The sequence below is a fragment of the Callorhinus ursinus genome, unplaced genomic scaffold (genome assembly GCF_003265705.2).
Source record: "Callorhinus ursinus isolate GAN/ISIS: 27379988/994484 unplaced genomic scaffold, GSC_fseal_2.0 scaffold56, whole genome shotgun sequence".
Taxonomy (NCBI): Eukaryota; Metazoa; Chordata; class Mammalia; order Carnivora; family Otariidae; genus Callorhinus; species Callorhinus ursinus.
In genome coordinates, this window is record NW_027397118.1 from 2,153,700 (window position 1) to 2,176,134 (window position 22,435).

Genomic DNA, 22,435 nt, shown 5'->3' on the forward strand with positions numbered 1-22,435 from the left:
GTTCATCGAGACAGACACTTTCGATGGCCCTGACAATTCTGCAGGGCACACCCAGAAGGCTACAACTCCCTCTGGTGTGCCCAAAAGGGTCCGGAGAAAATGAATGTGTAATGTATAGAAATAAAGGGAGACTACGACAATCTGCATTCAGTCATTAGAAATGTATGTGACACACGTCATGGCCTCCCGGACACATAATCCATGCTCAGTAGATGGCCATAAAGGTAGGAGCAGAAACAGGGCCTGCTTCTACTACGTCCAACCTCTATGGAAGGAAGGCTACAAGACTCAACCTGTCGCTCACTGACAGGGAGGGTGGCGAAGGGCCAAGAATTTCACAGGACAGAGCATAGCACCAAGAGGCAAGCACGGGGATCTCTGGCTACAGAACTTCAGAAGGGGAGTCGGCCTACCCAAATTGTAGTAGCCTCAGCTATAAAATGGGTAGAAAAGCCTACTTACCCAAGAGGCTGCTAACTGCTATTTATTCAATGTATGCCAAGAGGCACTGTGCTAAGCACTCTACAGGCACTAACTTTTCTCCAATCGCTTTAGGGGATAAATATTAACACTGTTTCCATCTTAGAGATGATGACAAAGAATTCAACAAGCAGCTGGCTCAAAGTCACTGTACCAAGAAGTGGCAGAGCACAGATTCTGACCCAGGACTCGGAATATAGGGTCTGTGCTCTTTACCTTCTACCTGATTCTGCCTCCCTATACATGAGTCTTACATTCAAGCTGCCTTCTGTAATTAACATCATTACCAGCCTACTGGGCTAGAGCCCCCAGGACCCTCCTCAAATCCTCCCTCTCCCTCCCTGTGGCTAATCGATTGCCAAATCTCATCACCCTCTCTCCACAACGTCATTCTCCTTCCTGCGTGGTGCTCCCACTGCCAGGGCCCACGGGGAGGTTTCACTACCTCCGGGCTTTACCAATTCCAGCAGGCCAGCCTGCCTTTTCTTTTCTCCAAGTCTTTGCTCATTCTCTTCCTGAAACTTGAAATACCGCCTGCCTCCTTTGCTTAGCACAACCCTACACGTTCTTCCATGCCCAGGCCATGAGAAGCTTCCCTCGACCTTGATTACTCTCTCGCCGTGCTTCCGGAGCACATCGGCTGAATCCTTGGTGTGTACTTCATCCTCCTCGGCATTTCATTTAGCTGGACTCCCTGACCCAAACCCCTCTATATGAACTACACTACGTAAGTACTGTGAGTACTCTGTCGTATTTATTTTTATTTCTGTGGCACCCAGGTCTTCCACATATGCTTTTCTGAACCAGGAAAAACGGAGGGCGGGGAGGAAGAGTATCTTAAGATTCATTCCAGGTCACAGATGCTTGATTCAGCTGATACAAACAATAAAAACAAAGAAATAACAACAGCAACGAGAAAAGCCCTGGTATTATATGAGGTATAAGGGAGCACAGTGGATAAAAAAAATCTAGGCATGGGTGCCAGACTGCCTAGGTTAAAATCCTTCTACTGCATGCTTGCTATATGACCTTGGGAAAGATTCTTAACTTCTTGGGGCTCCAGTTTCTTTCCCTCAAAAATGAGGGATAACAACACTACTTATACCCCGTGAGTTTGCTGTAAAGGATTAAATAAGGCACGGAGCATTTAGAATAGCACTTGGCACACAGTAAGTGTTCAATAAATGGTAGACAGAACACAATATGGAGAGAATATTTCCTCTCCTCGCCATCTAAAACACTAACTTCTTAAAACAGGTACAAAAGAGAAGTAAGCATTACAGTCCGTGCTCTTTCAGAATCAGAGATGAAAAAACTCAAAGAAGCTGGATATTGCAAACCCTGCTAGACTTTTTTTTTTTCATAGCTCAGCTTAAGGCCCCAACATAAAAGAGCAATGCCATAAACCTGGCTCCTCCTGGCTTCTTATTATCTTGGCACTGAACAATCAATTTGAAAGTACATTAAGTTATTTAACAGGTCACCAAGTAGCAGAAAGCTAAAAGTTTAACCATATTTACAAGGAAGAATTATATGAAAATATTTTTATTGATACCATAAAAACCACCATTAAAAATGACTGCATTGAAATGCTGAACGTGTATGGAACAAATGGGCAACTCTTAAAATATTACCTGGTTCCAGACAGTCCAAATTTTGTGTCTCGTTAGCAAATAAGATAAGTGACTTTGTCTGAAATGATGTTTTATAAATCCTATTAACGGGCTATAAGGGAGGCAAGGGTTCCCAAAACAGGAGGATTAATTTCTGAGTTCAATCCCCACTGTACACACAAAAATGTGGGGGGAACAGAGGGGAGGGGCTGTTTTCACACAAACAGACTGCTAAGAGTCTCTGACAATTCCATTTTACACTTTTCAAAATAACTGTACACTCATTATCTTATCTGCCCCTCACGACAAGCCTGAGAGGCAGGCTGGACAAATATTAACACTCCTGGGGATTTTAACAAGAACCGAGAAATGCAAAGTGGCTTCATCGGAGTCGGTTTAAAGCAGAGCTAAGTCAGGCTCCTGGTGGCTCCGTGGCCCTTTCCACAGCGCGTGGCGTAGAGATGGATACACCCATCTGCACAAACCCACAGAATACTGTCCTGCTAAACTCTGTATCCAGATAAATTATAAGGCATTTGTTTGTTCTTCTACTTTTTGAAAAAGAGAAGTGATATATTCTCACCACCACATAAATAACAGCACAGCGCTTTGTATATGCTTTTTTTTTTTTTTTTTTTTTAAGAGCAGGACGTCCTCCAATGACTGGTGCAATCTTGTTTTTGCCTTTTCTTGCCAAAAAGAAAATATGGCTTTAATAGAAGTTTACATCTGCGTGGCATTACATGCATGTAAAACAGATGTAACCTAATTACATTTTCATTTAAATTGCTAAATAGCTACCTAAGTAAAAAGCTAAAATAACATACAAACAACAGTTACTGTAATAACAAGTGTACTTAGAATTGAATGAAAAGGATCAAAGCTGCAGCATATAGAATTTGAGTTGGTCTTTCAAAAAGAGAGCGACGTCACAACGCTGCCTCCATATACCCCAGTCATCCAGAAGTCTCTCCTGCTCGGCCGAAAGACACAGCTCGGCTCGGCCTAGACACCCGGAAGGAAATCCAGAGCGTTTATATAAAGACTCTGGGTTTCATGAAGATTAGACACACTCTACTAGAGATTATATGGCAAAACCCTAAATTGGAAATTTGAATTCCAAGGCAATACAATCACCTTGATTATAGTTTTAAGCAGACCTGTCTCAGCCGAAATCAGGAATCAGCTCCCAACCCTGAGATCAGAGCACCCTTTTTTTTGGATTTGTTGCAGAGGACAACACTGCACGTCAGTTGTTGCGTACTTATGACCTGTCCCTTCCCATGTGCCACATGAAGGCTTGGCCGAAGGATCCAGAGCACTTGGATGTTGAGTTTTGCGGAAGGGAACACACGGATGGTCTTCACAAAGTAGCAGAGGCAACACCAGGCCGCCATCTGAGACAACTGAAATCCTCAACAGTGTACTCTGGAGAAGCGCAAACCGGCTTGACCTGGCTTTGCCGAGTACTGTCCACTGTTAGGTTTTCCTTTTTGATTTCACTCACGTTTTTCACGGAAGTGAATTTCAGGCAGCGGGTGACAGTGGTTGTTATTCTAAGCAGGCTGAGAAGAAAACTATACGTTCAGAGTGTTCGAGCAGTGTAAAATTATTTTCAAAATTAGAACAGTCCATCACTAAAAGCGAAGGATCTAGCACTGGAATGCCTGCTGAAGACACTCTCCCATTCGCTTTCTTCTCTAAACTAGACCGGCCAGTTTTTCTGAATTTTGCAAAGGAGTGCAGAAAAATAAAAGACAGCCAGGCCCTGTTCGATCACGGGCCTGAAACGTTTCAGAGGAATTAAAACAACAACAACAACAACAAAAGGAAATGGAAAATCTCTCCTAAAACTAAGGGTTTCAAGCCGAGAACGTCCTTATCAGAGACATGGACAAACTCTAAAAATTAGCTTTAAATGATACCCCAATACACCTACCCTGAGTGTTAGCTTCGGGCTCCCCTTTTCATTTAATTGAGCAAATGTCTCTCTCTAGAGGTGCGAAAGAATGGAAAGACAAAGGACTGGAGGTGAGGCACTGGGAGATGTGCAAACAGAAAAATCACCCGGGGGAATCACCCGGGGGCCAGCATCTGGTGTTAACGTTGGCAGCTCGTCCTCAATGGTGCCTCAACACGGTATTTTAATAGGTGAGCAAAAGGCCACCAGCCCGCGCTCTGCCTCTCCCTTACTACCCTACAAACAGCCTGTACTTGAATCTCATCAAAGACCTTTTAAAAAGGGCTCCCACGCGTGGGGTGGGAAAGATTTTCTTTCTCAGATCTATGCATCCTACACCAAAACCATGGTGATTCCCTGCCCAGATGTGGTAACACGGAGGTTTGGAAAGAGAACGGGAAACCTAACTTTGAGAATCTTCTCGTCCCACAGCTGTTCCCCAAGCCGAGCACTTTGGCTTCTTCACTTCGGATTGGCTGCTGTCTGCTTTCTGTAAAGGGTGTTCATAAAGTTTCACAATGTGTTGAGAACAAGTTTGCGAAAGACAAGTGAAGGCTTGTTTTGATTTTGTAACCAATTATTTCATTTGTGTTTTATAAATCGGTCATAAATGTCACTGACTAATTGCTGCCCTCCCCCTTCCCCCCATACACCCACTGGAACAAACAGGCAACCCTGTACCACTCCTGCCAGGGGCCAAGAGTTAATGGCAGGTTTTACACTAAACTTCACCTATTTGGAAGGACATCAATGGCAGCTGAGGACACACTGTGATTTCTCTACTCACCACCATGCCTCTCTGCCCTGAAAAACAAACAGATTTCCGTCATTCCACTCTCTGCCCAAGAAAGTCAGATGCCAGGAGAAAAGGTAACAGACGGCCCAAAAGAAACAATATTAAAATAATCATATGACAGTATCACGGACTTAGTCAAGGTCTTATCTATCTGATCATTACTAAACCAGTAGTTACTCAAAAGCACACATTAAGTGATGATTTATCTGTTTGACTATGGTACAAACATTGTCTTCTATTGAAGCCTTAGTAGCTCTGGGAAAGGAAATGTGAATAACGTCCTGCCGTGGAATGAACTTTAAAGAATAACCACATTCCAAAGGCTGATGCCAGAGGCAGGGGAGGAGGAGAGAAGTAATTACTTGAGATGGGTTAAAAGTCAGCAAGAAAGGAAAGCTAAGGGCGGCTCTGTCCTAGAAACTTTTCTGGAACTCCACTCCCTTAAGTCAGCCTTGACAAAAGGATCTATGTCACTAAAAAAGGAAAAAAAAAAAAAGACAGAGATGTGACAAGCTGCCCTCATTTTCAGAGTAAAGTGTATTCTTCACAATGGTGTTTGAAGCCGCAAAACAGTGATTGTTCAGAAATGTACCAAGCTATCAACACTTCCCCTGGAGAATGAAAAGGTTCTGCCACCAACCATCTAGCTCCTCCTTTGTTCAATTTGTGAAAGCTGAAGTCACAAAGGTGGCTTGTAGGCCAAACCCAGCTGTTACTTCTATTTGTCAACTTTAAGAAGATTAGTTGCCCAAGTTTTTATATAAGTACGTTTTTAAAAAAAAAAAAAAAAATCTGGATTTCTGGCTTCTTTTGGGAAAAAAAAAAAAGAAATCTGGCAAGTCCACCGCAACGGGCCCACATGGCCTTCATGGCAGCCATTGGCTGGAGCAAAGGACTGGCTGTCCTCTTCAGGCTGAAGGTGTGCCTTCTGGTTCTATGTTATCCCCTCAAGTCCCCGTCACGTAGTACCCTAGCCTGTGTCACTCACTGACATTACCTGAGGGCCCTGTATGGATCTGAGCTGACCGCTTCTGCTGTTTGGTGTAACCACTAATTAACTGCCCAGCAAATAATTCTTTTCCCTATTTGAAGGCAGAGAAAAAAGAGATTTCAGAAGCCCCTAGTCCTATCGAAGAATTCCAACCGTGACCAAAATTCTGCCACACTGAGTGAGTCGGTGTTGGAATTTCAGAACAATGTGCGCCTCTGGCCCCAGTCCACCCAGACTGGCTGTGACCACCAGGTCAGCCTCTCCTCCAGGTACCCAATTCCCTAGGGGTCTGTTGCATGTTCTGTGGGCAAACTAGGAAAATGAACCATACCGTTCTCCTCTAAAGGAAAAAATATTCTATTTTTATTTACTCTTACATATTACTCCAAAATTAAGTCTGTTCAAAATTGACCTATCAGACACACATTTTCAGCCTGACTTTTTCACAGTTATGATAGAGAAAAACCATCATTCTTCGTGATATATTTTTTATAATGAGGACCACACCAAAAAAAAAAAAATGCAGAGAGAAATCTCAGGATCTTTGGAAATAGAAATGAATGTACATATTTTGCGCCAGCTAGCAGTAATTACTTTACCATGTGAGGCTCGGGGTAGGCAGTAATGTGCAATACCTTTAAACTTGGAGCCATCCCAAAAAACAAACTGCAAAAAACCTGACCTCTGACCCTGTTTTGAAGCATCACCACCCGCTTGGGTAGTGTTTGCATGTTGAAATATTTATTTCCTTCATAAAAAAATCTATCTGAATATCCAATCTCTCAGCAGAAAAGAGACTTATTTCCATGTTAGCAGAAGCCCTTAAGTAATTTGGGGCTATGATCTGAACACTACAAGCTTTACTCACTTAAAGCTTTGCCAGCTTCAAGCTGCATATTTTTCTCACCAGCTCCTCATTTGCAAAACGTATTAGAGATTCAGGTGAAAGGTGACGAAGTTTCCACAGCTGGAGAGCCCAGTTAGAAAACTCTATGTTTCTTGGGCATAGCTTCCAGCAGAGCTGTATTTCTGGGCATTCCGTCACTTGACGACAGGGTTTGTACTGGTGGGGAGGGGCAAGTTCTCACAGGCCGGTATTGTAGAGGTAACTTCTGGATGCCCTGTGGGAGAGACCCGAAGCCTCTCAAGCAGGCTATTGCACTGAAACACCTCTGACTGTGGCAGCAGAGCATGGGGATAACACCCCGAGGAGTTTTTCTTCATCTGTTCCCTGATTGTGGTATTTGAATAAAAGTCCTAAGAACAGTCACTTGACTTTGATTTCCGCCATGAAAAGCAAACTCTAAGTCTCACATAAAGCGCTCAACTGCATCGCATTTGCAAGTTTGGGCAGATGAGAGGGAAGAGGTGCAGCTGAGGTATCTGTGCCCCTTCACCCGGACGTACCCCTCAACCTTCACCAACAGTGAGGGTGAGAGGAACCCTAGCTCCTCCTCCATGATGCTTTCTAATAAGACCGTGTGGTGGGGTGAGCCTTTGCTGAGCTCTTCTCTGAGGTCCAAGATCGAGATACTAAAATTACCCTCAAAATGGCTCTTAAAAGCAGGCCTTTAGGTTTTCCTTCGTGTCCACCAACATTACGTAGTGGGGAAATGGCTGTGCTTTTCTGGTGCAATGATTTGTGGAATACGAAGGAATATGGGCCTTTACCTTCAGATACCACTAGAACTTTACTTCCAAATTAAAAAAAAAATTTTTTTTGTTTAATTGAAGTATAGCTGACACAACTTTACCTCCAAATTCAATAACAGCTCGTTAGGCCTGAAATACTGTGCAGAACCCATGTTATCTCTCTGTGAGGAAAACTGGCCACACTCTGTTTTAGACTTGTATCCAGTGTGAATCTGTGGGAATTTAGAAATCTGTAATTCTGGTTTTTGCAGCTAATCCTGTACCAGTTATGGTTACTTTTGGGGGGAAAAACCCAACTGTATTGCAACAAGAAAGAAAACAGTTGTATCCTGAGCTATTTAAATATAATTGTTTCTCTACTTAAGAACTTCCCATTTAGACTTATGATAAGAAGGAACCGAAATACAAGCTCATTGCCACTTTGGATTTACAAACAAAAGGGCTTTTTGTTTTGTTTTGTTTTTTTAAGACTTTTTAAATTTATTTAACTGACAGAGAGAGAGAGAGAGAGAGAGAGAAAGAGAGAGAGAGAGAGAAAGAACACAAGCAGGGGAAGTGGGAGAGGGAGAAGCAGGCTTCCCGCTGAGCAGGGAGCCCGATGCGGGGCTCGATCCCAGGACCTTGGGATCATGACCTGAGCTGACCGCAGCCACTTAACCAACTGAGCCACCCAGGTGCCCCCAAACAAAAGGTTTTACAGACAGCTCTGTGGATCCTAACCTGCTTGGAAGGAGAGGGGCTTTGTAAGTCATACAAGGTGCTGATCAGGGCCTCTGCAAGCCTTTCCAGCACGTTTGGGCAAATGGGGAAAAGGGGCCCCCTGTGAGCAAGCAAAGTCTCCCAGTTTGGAGAGGGGAGTGTGGGTGGGCTTCAGGCCCTCTTCCTTCATGCCAGCCCCCTCAGCTAGGAGCCTGGATGCGGAGTATAACCCGTGCGACAAGTGTGGAACGTGACAAATGTGTAAGCAGGCCTCTGTTTTCTGCCACTCTGGTTTCCAGGTAGCAAAAGTCTTGTTAAGTAACCTCACCAGCACAAAGAGGTCAGGGACTAATTTCACAACTCTTTGATAAAATGACCTCAATAGCAACAAGTTAGAAGGATGAGGAATAAATCAAGGGATTCTAGTCAGAAATAATTAGCAGTCACAACAGAAAAGAGCAAAGTCGTGTGGTTTCACTTCATGATTAACCAGTTCTTCTAGACTTAAGGGTGGGACTGGTTCTACTGTCTTCATATTCTGACTTGAGAAGGGCATGCACAGAGCTGAGATCAGCTGGTCTGGTTCTCTCGATGGCATGAAGAGCCATGAGTGACCTTCTGCTGGTGAGCATCAGAAACTTGGAAGCCAAATTTTCAAGTCCAGAGATGAGACGTACTGAGCCAGCATGCTTTGGCTTCAGGCTCCCTGCAGACGCAAATGGCTCCAAGGAGAGGGCAAACTGAAGATCAACGGGAAAGGAGGCACGCATGAAAAAAGCTTCAGAAATCACCAGAAGAGTTGGCTTGGAGGCTAGCACTTCTTAATTTTAGGATGGAACCCAGGAAAGCAGAGTTAGTGATGGCAAAGTCATGTCAGATGTACAGACCCCTTAGTTCTCTTTACCTCTATATTGGGATTTTGTCCCCAGTGTTAGTAACAATTGTAAATTAGGTATAATTGTAATTTTGATGATGATGAGCTGGCAGCTTTGTATCTATTAACATGTATGCCTCAAAAGAAGGGAGGGAAATAGGCAGAAGACACAGAAATTCAGACACATATACACAGCCAGGAAACGAAAAATGTCCAACCAGTCGTGACAAAGAAATGAAATGAGATGTAACTTTTTGCCCATAAATTTGGCAAAGATTTGAGAGAGAGAGCACTAGAGAAAGAGAGAGCAAGCATGAGTGGGGAACAGAGGGAAAGGGAGAAGCAGGCTCCCCGCTGAGCAGGGAGCCCGACATGGGACTCAATCCCAGCACCCTGGGACCATGACCTGAGCCGAAGGCAGACGCTTAACCGACTGAGCCACCCAGGTGCCCCAAGATTTTTTTTTCTAAATGGTAATATTCCACGCTCCCAAACATGAGAAGGGAGAGGCATTCTCAAAAACTGTTGATGAAAATGTAAATTGGAACATCTTTCTGAAAATCAGATTGGTAATTTTTATACAAACATTCATTGCACAGACATTTATCAAGTACTAGGATTTGTTACGAATTTAAGATGTACACTTCCTTTCATGTTGTAATTCCATATCTAGAAATGTATTCAATAAAGACTCAAAGATTAGATATCTATTCTAATATTTAAAAGTGAAAAAAGAGGGGCGCCTGGGTGGCTCAGTCAGTTAAGCATCCGACTCTTTTGACACCAGGCCTGGAGCCTACTTAAGATTCTCCCTCTCCTGCTACCCGCTCTAAAAAAAAAAAAAAAAAAAAAGTAAAAAAGAGATAAGGGTTAAACACATTATTGTACATTTTGAGGTAAAGTATTCTTGAATGAAATGTAATTAATGAGAAAATGATCACAAGGTTATATTCTGTGAAAAAGAGTACAGATAGGATTACAGGTAATTTTTATCTTTTTCTCATACTGTTAAATAATTTTCGAATTTTCTACCAGGAGCATTTATTAACTTTAAAAGCAGGAGAAAGTACTAAATAACAAAAACAGAATTAGCTGAAGAGCAGATGGGTTTAGAATCTCAAAAGCATATAACTGAACAAGAAAACAGCAAAATGGTGGCCTCGCAGTTCCAAATGTGACCTTCAGCAGAGGTTTACAAATCCTGAAAATAAATAAATTCGGGGTCCGGAAACAGTGTTGAAGGAGCGTGTGTAAACTGAATCAGAAAAGGTTCAAAACAGAAGATCCACAGAGATCACCCAGCTTAACCTCTTCACTGGATAGTTGTGGAAATGAGGACTAAGTACTGCAATGACCCAGGACTCCTGGCTTCCGCACGATGCCCTTCCCATGACACTAGGGACAGCAAGAGGTTTCATCTACGTTCCAAGTGTCAATCGATTGGTGGTAGCTGTTCAGTATGCTGTGCTGAAAAGACTCTGTAAGAGCTGAGAAGGAAAAAATGCAGTAAGATTAGTGACATCTGCCACGGGCAGGAGAAGGGGGAGTGCTGGTAGGCATGCCACATACTTGACATTCTTGCAAAAAAATGACATAATATTGTCTTCTCCAGACCAGGTGTTTGTCACTATAAAATAGTGTCTCTTTCCAGGGGAACATTTGGTATAAATTAGGACTAAAGAAACCTACAGCTTCAATGGGCAAAGAATGAAGAGGAAAATTTATACTTGCCAAATGAAAAGGAGGCAATTACAAGTTTCATGAAGGTGCAGCATCATGCTTCACTGAAATATTCATACTCTCTCCCCACAAAGAAGCTTGGGAGGCAAGAGCAAAAAAGTTGAAAGAGCAAACTCATGCCTTTTCTCTGGAAAGATTTAAATAGAAATAAAGTTCAAAAGTGTGAGGGACACTGCTTGTAAGTCTTGATGCTAAAATAACCAAAAGCCAGTCAGGCCTTGGAGAAACTTCAAAAGTGTCAACTTCACAGAAAAGGTAAGGCTGGATGAAGTCTACTAAGACCTGTTAACTACAGTCTCTAGAGAGAAAAGACCTCTGTAGGGAAATCTCACCTGTGAAAATGGATGTAAACACAGTAAATAAAATACCAGCAGATCAAGTCCATCTGCATATTACAACACGATCAAATAAGGTCTGTTCTAGGAGAGCAAGGCTGGTTCAGCAGTACAAAATCTAACCATGTAATATACCACATTTACAAATTAGAGGGGAAAAAAACCAGATGGCCATCTCAGTAGACAACCTACCCCCCCTAAAAAATTAGGATCCAATTGAATGCAATATGCACTAATGAGAATAAAAATTCCTTCACTCGATAGAAAGTACTTACCAGAAATCTCAGCAAATCTCAAACTGACTTGTGAAACATCAGAACTGTCCTCAGTAACAACTGAAAACAATGTAAAGATGGCTACTGACCCTATTACTATTCAACACTGTGCTGGAAATCTCAGCTAAGACAGGAAGGAATATAAATACAAAAGTATCTGTGTTGGAATGAAAAGGGCAACATCATTGTTACCTTATGTTCCATCATTCCTTACCTAGAAATTCCAAGGAAATCAACTGAAAAACTCCCATAACTATGAAAAGAGTTTAATAAAGTAATGAAATAAATATAAAAACTCCCAGCAGCTATCCTACATGTGTAATTCCATTACAATAGCAACAAACCCTCTAAAATACCCAGAAATAAGTGTAAAAGGATGTGAAGAACAATTTTAAAACTCTACCTAGGGGCGCCTGGGTGGCTCAGTTGGTTAAGCGACTGCCTTCGGCTCAGGTCATGATCCTGGAGTCCCAGGATCGAGTCGCACATCACGCTCCCTGCTCAGCAGGGAGTCTGCTTCTCCCTCTGACCCTCCCTCCCTCATGTGCTCTCTCTCTCTCATTCTCACTCTCTCAAATAAATAAAATCTTTAAAAAAAAAAAAAAAACTCTACCTAAAGACACAAAAGATGACATAAGCAAATGAAGAGATGCATCACTTCAATGGATAAGGAAACAGGTTCTTAAAGTTCTCTAACTTAGAAATCTATAAATTCAATGCACTTATAATAAAAATGCCAACAGGATTTCTTAAATGGAATCTGACCACCTGATTCTAAAATTTGTTTGAAAGAATAAGGCATGAGAACAGCAACGAAATTATAAAAAAAGATAACAGGAGGGGAGCAAGCCCTATATTTCAAAACATAAAATTTTGCTAATTAGGGAAAAATGTAAGTCACAGAACAGAATTAATATACAGAACATATAAAGAACTGCAAATCAAAAAGAGAAGGATAAACAACTTAACAGAAAAACGTGTGAAGGACAGGAACAGACAATATGAGAAGAAAAAGTAAAATGTTCAATAATAATGTGAAAAGATGCTCACCAGTAATCAGGTAAATGCAAATCAGAACCACAAGACAAAAGTTTTCACCTATCATAGTGGCAAAAATAAAATAATCAAGAGTGATAGATTGATATCAATTCTTCATACACAGTTGATGGGAATGTAAATTGGTGCAGCTCTTTTAGAGAGCCATTTAACAGTTACTAAAGTCCTAAATGTGCACACATTTAACCTATTCATACCATTTTTTGGGATCTAGGCGACAGAAACAGTCCCTATATACACCAAGAAGCATGAAAAAGTACATTCGCTCCAATATGGTTTGTAAGAACAACAACAAAAAAAATTCATAGTGATCAAGAGCAAGGCAGTTAAATGAAGTGGGATGTTATGCCATCCACATTATGAAATATTGTGGGACAGTCAAAAGGAATTAATTAGATTTCTACGTACAAACGTGAGCAGCTTTCTAAGTCCATTTATGGTAAATAAACACAAGTTGAACTACAGGGATTATACCATTTTATAAAAAAAAAAAGAGAGAGAAAGAAGGGATGGATGAGAAAGGGATGAAAGGAGCATAAGACACTGCCTAGGCCAGAAAAAGAGAAAGGAAAGAGCAAAATAATACCATATATTTTTATGGGTAATATATAAATGCACGCAAGTATGTAAGAGGCAGATCTAACAGGCTACACGCCAAGCTGATTACATTACTTTTCGCAGGGCAAAGCCATACATTTGCTGGGGCCCTCAAAGGAGCTCTGCTTTTCTGGAGAGGCAATGCAGAGTAATGGTTATGTGCAGATGCTGGACGTAGGCTGCTGGTTTTAACCATTATTTAAATCAATCTGCACCTCAGCTTTTTCATCGGTAAGTTGGGGTAATAATAGTACCTACTCATAGGATTACTATTATCAATGAATAAATTAATATCCATCCAGCACATGTCTAGCATACAATAAGCTATCAGCATGATAGAAGTTATTAGCTGTTAGGATGAGCCATATAAAATTGCTGCTATGTGACTCTTCTGATCTACAAAAATAGTAATTTTATATGGTTTAATTCAATATTATGTATACTGTTTTGATTTTTTAAAATACACTTTACATACCTTTTTTTTTAAAGGACTGTGGAGAAGTAGTAATGATGGGGGTAAGGTTAGTAAGAGGGCTGAAGGGAGTCACCGCGTACAGAGATACTAAATAACCTCAATATCTGTGTCTAGAAAGAGCTTGTCTTTTGCAAGGAAAGCCAGTATTTAGAATAACTTTGCCAAGTAAAATTTGAGACATGCTTTCAAAATCTATTTTCTGCATATTTCCATACGAACACACTGGACCAAATCTTTATACAAATGACTATATGCTGTGTAACAGTAATAATGTTATTAAACCTGGAATTTCAAATACTAAAAATGTAATAATGTATACCTCAGCATGAAATAATCAAGACAACTTCTTTTGCCAAAGTATTACATACTGATTTACCCTAAATAAACAGCATGTTTTATATATTTGTTATGATTATACCACCCATATAACGTTTAGGACCAGCTGTAATACACACCCACACCCACCCACCCACACCCACACACACTTACCATATTTAAAACCAAATGAAGTGAATTTCTGTATTTAAAAAGGGTTAGACCGGCCTTAGTTTTAGTTTTTGAATGCTAATATCGATCTTTAAAGGTACTCTCTATAAAAAACTAGTGAAACATCCTCAGCTGAAGTCAATTAGGAAACAGAAAAATCTGTATAAATATAAAAACAAATCTGTAGTATTAAAGACACAAACAACTCCCGGAGAGCCGAGATTCCTAGGAAACGGTGCTATAAATAGTTTGACATTATTACACAATCTTCTCTGCATATCTCGTAATAGAAACTGCTATGGGTGATTGAAAAATAAGCAACTTTGACATTTCTGGATGTAACTTGAGGAGATTATTTCATCATAAAGGATTGGTACAGAATATACTAACCAACAACTCAATATCAAAACTCTCCTTGCAACTCTAAAACAGTGCAGAATGACATTTAAGATAATCCATTTATCACCATCCAATACAGGCTGCTTGTTCACAAAATGTCAGGGACAAGGCTGGAGCATTCCCATCCCTAGGCAGCAAGTGCGTGTGACAAGGAATCTTGAATATAGCATCAGCTTCATTTCCTTATATGCTACTGCCATACCTTGGACTTCGGGTCCCAGAGTTTTTGCAATTTATATGAGCAGCTGTACAAATGAACCACCTTCGCTTTTTGTCACACACCACAGAGACAATCCCCTCCAAGGATAATGAAAAGTCTGCATGTTCATTTGTAGGCACGTAATTTACTCCCAGTGAACTGCTAACGTTTTTATCAGCCATCCTTGAAGAGCTCAGTGTTTCAATGTTCAACAATGTAATTCTAAAAATGTAAATAGTTCTTTAAAATAACAATAATAAAGGTAATAAGGACTTGTATTTATATGCTATTTATTTATATTTCAAAGTGGTTTTGTATATGGCACCTCATGCTTCTCACCAGATCCCTATAAAGATTAGTTATGAATGGTCAACATTTTTATAGGTGAAGAAAATGGAGAGGTAAGCAAATTTTTGTTGTTGTTGTCCAAGGCCTCATTGCAAGCCGGAATCATTCAATGCTTGAGCTGAAACGATCCTCAGGGGACAATTAAGAAGCCCCCAGTTTGGAGAGCACAAACTGGTGTTCCGTTTGACCCAAGAGGGCCCACAAATCTACATATCTTGAGATTTCAGAAAAATTACCAAATTTCTGGCTTTTCTTGAAACTGTAGCCACACTGGACCCACATCCTGCAGAGAAGCAATTGGCCAGAGCTCATCAATTAAATAAAGTATGTGCGCCCCAATTCACCACCCCATGCCTTTTGCTCCTTGTCCATGTGTTTTGCATACAGTAAAACACACAGATCTTCAGTATAAGTTCAGTGAGTTCTGAAAAAGGTATATATGCCTACACGTAACCATCACCCAATCAAGAGACACATCGCGGCCACCATCCTCAAAGTTCTCTCATGTTCCTTTCCGATTACTACCCCTCTGCCCTTCTCGTTCCTTCTTACTCATCTTTGTTGCCTGCATTTGAATTTGAAATTCCTCTTCAGGTTATAAACAGGGAAGCTGAACCCTAGGGAGAGGCAGAGCCAGAAGTACAAGCAAGGGTTCCAAACTTCTGGTCTATAACACCATCCTTAAAAGGCTTACTTTTCGACCTGTTGCCCCAGGGTTGACCTGAAAGAAAATGCCAGGATAGCAGTATCAACATCATCATCATCATCATCACCACAGGCGTTTAATAAGAGATACCAGGATAGGTGGACAATTAAGGCTGTTCCTTCACTCCACGTCGATCAGATTTGCAAGTAGCAATTAAGGAGCAAACTGGAAGAAGTTTAGACAGAGACTTTTCCGGGAGTGTAACTGTGACCTAGATTTGATCAAATGTACTCCCCGCAGAGGAGGTGGGACTGCTCCATCCCCACCAAAGGGAGAGCATCTGGGGTCAGCCTCCTGCTGTGCCGCCTCGCCACCATTAAACTCTGAAATGGCAGGAGCCCAGCGGCAAAAAATAACCTCTGCTCTCTGTGCCAGGCCACCTGCTTCTCGTCTAGGGCTGATGATCTTTGTTTAGGAGGCTAAGTGCCATATGGGATCCTGGATCCTTATTTGAAAAAAAAAAAAAAAAGATATGTATGAAATTAAGCCTGAATGCATTTCTGTGTGGAGCTGACTCCATGCCATACTTTCTCTATTAACCACCTTGGTTGAGTTCCCACCGGAGGGTAAGGTGTAAGGAGAAAGTGAAATAAGGTCTACTCCCCCATTTATATTTAAGAGATCACAATATCCTCGGAGCCAAAGCCAAGTGCATATGCATACTGGTATCTCCACTACCCCACTACGAGAATCTCCCTGGACTTTCTGTGCACACGAAGGAGTAAAACTCCTACTTACTACCTAAGAGTTCACACCTCCTTCCCAGAAACAAAAGGCTCCAAGGGGCAGATGCATCTGGAAGGCAGAGCTGACTTCCCATGCAGGATGCACACCCCCCCCGGGGACCACGGGCTTCTTTTCCACCAAGATGAGAGTCTGTGGCCAATGAGGAAATGTGATAGCTTGAAGTAACCAATGAAAATAATCTGGTACAGCACCTACATTTTATGAGCGAAGAAGCGGAGGGCCAGAGAGGCACGCACTAGTTAATAACTACAATTTATTACATGTCCTGGATTTCGATACTCAGTGCAACTTAAGGTGCACATGACATCGTTTTAGTTCCAGGCCATCCCTCGGAGGTAAAGCAAAGTGGCTCTATTTTGCTGGTTGAGGAAGGAAAAACTCCCTTTAGTTCAGAAGAAGGAAGTATGCTGCCATCTCGCTGAGTTTCCTCCCCTCTACGGGTGTAATAACACTTCCTATCTAAGAGATTCACTACAAAGATTCAATAATGTATCAAGAATGCTAAGAAGTATTTTGGCACTCATTAAGTTCTTGTTGTTGTGCTATCATTAAACAAAGGGCAGAGCCAATAATAGAACCCCTGTGTCTGTATTACTGGCTCATGCCCTTTCTGTTAGACCATGCTGTAAGAAACTCTGGTTATAGATCATCTACACTGTAACGAGAACATGCACCAGGCAGAGTGGGGAAGGAGGGAGGGGGCGGGGGGGGGGGTTGGAGGCAGTGGACAAAAACCACCTAAGACATGGAGATTAGCTGTTATAAAGAAATGGCATCAGGTAATCATCATCCAAATTTGTGACTGCATTTCACAGAACAGTGCGGATGGGATTTTATCAGATGGCTCTGCCAAAAACATATTGGCAGATACAGCCCTGAGCTTGTGGTTCACCAGACACACAAGAGCCCCTCTTCAGGAAGGGGATCCTGCTTGGGCCCTGGCCCAACTCCAAGTTAACGCACAGTTAAAAGTAGCAGCTGCAGCAGTGCTGAGACAGGGGGTCCCCTGGAGAAGGGCCTTGCCAAGGAGGCTCTTCCCGAATTACTTATCAATTGTTAACAGAGGGAACTTGAAAAAAAATACACACATAAAAAGCAAACAAAACCTCGACAAAATTTGGCTTCAGTGAATACAGACGTTCTATGAATACACACAACTACTCAACAGATTTATGGGAAAATCTCAAATATATGTAAATTCAACGAAAGTGGAAGTCCCATTTTCACCTACCAATTGGGGGGGGTTCTGTATAAGATAATAATGCTGGCAAGGTTATGTTGAAAGCCTGTATACTCCAATTTTGCTGATTGTAGTGTAAACTGGTACAACACTCTTAGAAAGCTATCTGGCAATATATACCGAAAGCCATAAAAACACGCTTATCTTTTGACTTAGCCATCCTTTGAAGTCCAAGGAAATAATCCAAAACAAGAAAAAGTGGCACGAGCAAATAGGTAATTGCAACACTACATACCATGTTGTCAAGTCAAAAGCAACTTAAGTGTCCAACAACAGGGGAATGATTCTGCATAATTGGCATACATTTCCTTGGTAGACTACGCTGTGGCCATTATAAATTCTGTAAGGAAACTGCCTATAACGGGAGGTGAAAAATGCAGGGTCCTAGGGTTACAACTATTTTAAAGCATGCATATAAAATGCGTAGGCAGTAGACAAAGACTCAAAGGCAAATGCCCCAAAATATTAATCGTTGTTTGAGGCTGTCTTCTTCTATGTTTAAAAAAAGGTTTCCCCATCGTCAGCTTGTTATCGGAACACCCCCGCTTTGATACTGGCCCTGCACCGTGTGTATCCGTGTGTGCAAACCAGGAGCCCACAAGGCACATCCTTCCCACACGTGAGCCTCCTCCGGCCTCGCCTGCCAGCATTGAAAACGCCCGAAGCTTCACATCCACGGCTTCTACTGAAGAATCACAGGATTTCTCCCAGCCCCACAAAGCAGCGACGGGCTGCAGGTGAAAAGCCACGGCCCTTGGAGACAGCGTAGATGCTGGCCTGTGTGTCAGGGCCGCCACCACGCCCGCTGGCTTTCCACCTGCACCCACTTCACTCTCATCTGTGTGACCACGAGGGGGTAAAAGAATGGATGATGGAGAATTACACCTAATGTGATTCCTCTTTGAAAGGTGGATCACTGCATATTAAACTTGACCTTCGGTTTGGACAATTCCATCATCAGAATACCATGGGCCAATCCACTAGTCTCCTCACTCCGGCACAGCCGATTCCAGGCCTTTCCCACCAACAAAAGGACAGTTGGGTCCCTCTCGTCTCCTCTGCCCTGGAAGTGGCCCTCAGTCAACAGTCTCTGCTGGTGCAATCTTTCCTCAAAGCGAGGCCCTGACAAGGCCCTGGCCGCCCTCCTTCTCCATGCCTGACAGGACCAGGCTGTTAGACAGTAATTCAGAGCCACGTTACCCTTGCCGCTTTTCCATATTACAAATCTAAGCCATTTTCTGGGTTTCTTGAGACAGAGATCCAGGAGGTTAAGGGAGGTGCTTTCTCTCCCCTGTACGTCTTCTATGATCTGACAGAACTCTGGCTCGGTTTGCTGTGGGCAGATGTTTGCATTATTCTTTTCCCTGGGGCCGAGGGTATAGGAACAGAGACTCCGTAGTAGCAAAGTGGAGAGGTGGCACTGGAGGACAGGAGGGCCGTCGTATCTGCCCCAAAAAGGCACAGTGGATGAGCCTGGGAACTTGCCATTTGTAAATCTCCACCAAAAAGTCACAAGTCACCATGAACACTGTACATTAGGTTCATTTGCATACACCTCTATGAAAGGCGACAATCTCAGTAGATGAATTAACTAGAAAACCAGCAAAAAACCAAGGTACTTCCCTATTCTACACATCTGATCTCTAAGTGAAGGCTGAATGAATGATGCTGGGCCGCAGACCTTCAGCGAACACCAGAACTCCAGGCAAAAGTATCCTTAACTGTTTCCTAAAGCTTGCAAAACGGTTCTTCAGGCAAGAGAGAAGATTTATTTCACATAAAGGACAAATGCTGTCCTTTAATTAACAACATCTATCTCTGGGACAAGCACATCAGGTATACAATACAGAAGATTCTTTTAATATAAAGGACAGATGGCAACTCCACTCCTGGGACTCTCAAGGCTGCCCCAGAAAAACACACAATTTTAAAAGGCTTTGAGAATCCTCTAAGGAGAGCCAGTCAAGAGACAAGAATGCTTCACTGCCCCATTTACAAAGTAAACCAGAAAGTGTCTCAGAACCATCCAGATCCACTTGAAGAAGAGCCGGGTAAAGCCGAGGGAGGGAAATATTAATGTGTGCCTGGCAGTTAAGTTGCATCTCGAAAGTTTCCTTTCCTCTCAGCCTGAATGGCACTGGATGAAAAGGAGTTTTAATGTGAAGTCTTGACTAACAAACACATGGGGCTACTCGATCACATAACAACAGGGCAAAGCAAAACTTTCCAACATCCTCTTTATGCTAATACTGAAAAAAAAAAAAAAAAAAGTCCAACCAGCTGGGCACCAGGTTTACTTGGTAAAGGGAGGATGGGATGAAGTCCCCAGCTTGAGTGGAATGTCTCTCCTTTTATGGTTCTCATTAATCTGACTCAACACACACGTGTGTTGGTACAAGATTCCTACAGCATGTGTTATACCAGCCTAACTGGGTGCTAACATTATAAACCACACATCAACACTTCTTGCCCGAGTGTTAATGTCTATTAATGTCTTGCTGGGGAAAAGGCTCTTAGAGCCAGCCCAGAGCCACAATTCAAGACCGACTGCCACAAGTTCTAGTCTTGGTGTGCTGATTTTAGGTGGCTTATTTAATTAAGAGAATTTCTAAAGGAGGGGGGAGGGAGGGTATCGTGGTGTCATACTTGGGTTTCTCGATCTCAAATTGCGGAGGTGATCTTCACACACAAAGCTCAAACAGCCACATAAACCTGAAGGAATTTAGGGCTGAGGACTCAGCCATGTGGAATTTGGCTACTGATACCCCAGATACCAAATTAGGCAGTTTCCACTGCTGCACTGTGATGTTTCATAACACAGTGATACAGGGACAAAAAGGGCTTGCCAGTGTCATAGTGAGTTTGCTTGTCTGCACATTTTCTAGATGGCCTATGAAGTGGAGAACATTTTCCTCCAACCGTATTTATTAAGTTAACAAGAGCACATATAATGTGCTGGTGTATGCGATATACAGGTCACCGACACGGCCGAATAAAGTACACGCTGTGGATTTCTCTTACACAAAATAGGAAGAAGGCTTACTACCATGTGAACAGACACACATACACGTGCATGCATCGTAAAACAAAATAACCAGATGACAATTTTATAAATCTTGTGGAGTTTCCTCCAGCTTTGCTCGGCATCACAGAGAGTGTGTATCTAAGCCACACAACTCCATCCTTGCAAAGAAAAAAGAAAAAAAAAAAAGACGTACACACACAAGCACAACCGTCAAAACTGGATTTGCCCTTCTTTAAATTAATCCAATTATTCAAATGTCAGTTATATCTGTCACAGCCTGGCTCCTTGGGCCGAACCAAACTGTTAAAAATTAAAACTGTTTTACTTCGTTTAGTCTTTCTGCCTTTTTAGTGTAAAATCCATGGTCTCGACAAAAAGTTGTGGGATTTGACACCCAGCGCAACACAACCCTATTGCTGTCGTCCATGCATAATTCACTTTGGAAATATGCGCTTGCTTTAAAATATCACTGAAATATACATGTAACATATGCTAATTTCACTGCGTTGGCTTGTAAGCTCTAGCCACTAGGTTATATGTAAACTTTGCCAAGTGCATACACTGTACATAAAGGGATTATAAATGAAAGGAAATATCTCTGTCCCTAGCTCTCTGTCTCCAGCCTTGGCCAAACTGACAGCCCCAAATCCCAGCACCATCTAACATGCCCTTCCCGTGGAGAAGACAGCCTGTTCTCAGAGTCTTAATTACATCCCAGCTGACTGCCCAGCATTGCCAAAATCAGGCAACAAACGCTGGCCCTTCACTCACAATATGGTCTGCTAAACAGACTCCTGGTCACACAGAAAGAAACTTTCACAACGTGGAGAAATAAAGGGACAAGCAGGAGATCAAGGGAGAGCATAAATAGTAACCTAGGGGATGGAAGAGAGAGAAACAATTCATCCCCACCACGCAAAAAAGAAAAAAGGGGGGGGGTAAGGGGGGGGAGGAAAACCTCCTCTTCACAGAATCCTCAGGTACCACCGAGCAGCAGAATTTTAACAAAGCTATCCTTATTACAATGAAATCAAAGCCCTACTCATCCAGCTAAGTACTGCTGCTCCTCAAGATGGACCGCTGATACTAAGATTCAGTAGATTAATGACTGTTAAGCCAGACTCACCCACCCCACATGGATCAGGCCATTGTAATTACAGAAGAACAGCGTGCAACATTCTACCACTGCAAATGGTATCATATGTTTTCCTGGCTGGCTTTTTGGGAAGGATTTAGCTCATCTGACATGGGCAGAAGGTACCAGAGCCTTACATTCATACCCACCTATCCCTCATATCTGCATACATAAAATTAAGTTTCTTTCTGTTCGTGATCACATCACATGTAAACACCAGCAAGCAAAGACAGTCACCAAATTTAGAGGCTACTCTTGGCTTGCACCCATTCTAAATAGAGGCTCATGGCATATCTACATTTACTTTAGGGAGCTTCTGGAAGGCAACTGTTCTCCAGAGCAACAGAAACCAAGATCAACAAAAGATCCTGAAGGAAGGCTAACAGAGAAAGATCTGCCCTATGTATGAAAACATACACTGAGAAAACAAACAGTAGTTTCAAATATGAGCCCCAAATCAGAAGTCGCAAAGGCCGGTGCTGGGAATTTTACGCGTTGATTTCAGTACTGACATTCGGTTTCCAGGAGTAACATTTATTCACCACAATGGGAACAGTGCCCACTGGCATTCTGTCATATAGCAACCCCAGTTGATTTGCAATTAAG

At 42.2% G+C, this 22,435-nt stretch overlaps 1 protein-coding gene across 4 annotated transcripts in view; it reads right to left on the reverse strand.

The window, feature by feature from the left end:
• Nucleotides 1-22,435, reverse strand: part of FTO (FTO alpha-ketoglutarate dependent dioxygenase) — a 414,363-nt gene that overhangs the window by 138,763 nt on the left and 253,165 nt on the right. Inside the window, exon 9 of one of the 4 annotated variants that reach the window (XM_073884394.1) lies at nucleotides 10,159-10,544. The exons of the other annotated variants lie outside the window; for them this stretch is intronic. Coding sequence (XP_073740495.1) covers nucleotides 10,499-10,544 — 46 coding nt within the window. The 3' untranslated portion in view covers nucleotides 10,159-10,498. Of the gene's footprint in view, nucleotides 1-10,158; nucleotides 10,545-22,435 lie in introns of those variants that run through there. 4 annotated transcript variants of the gene reach the window in all.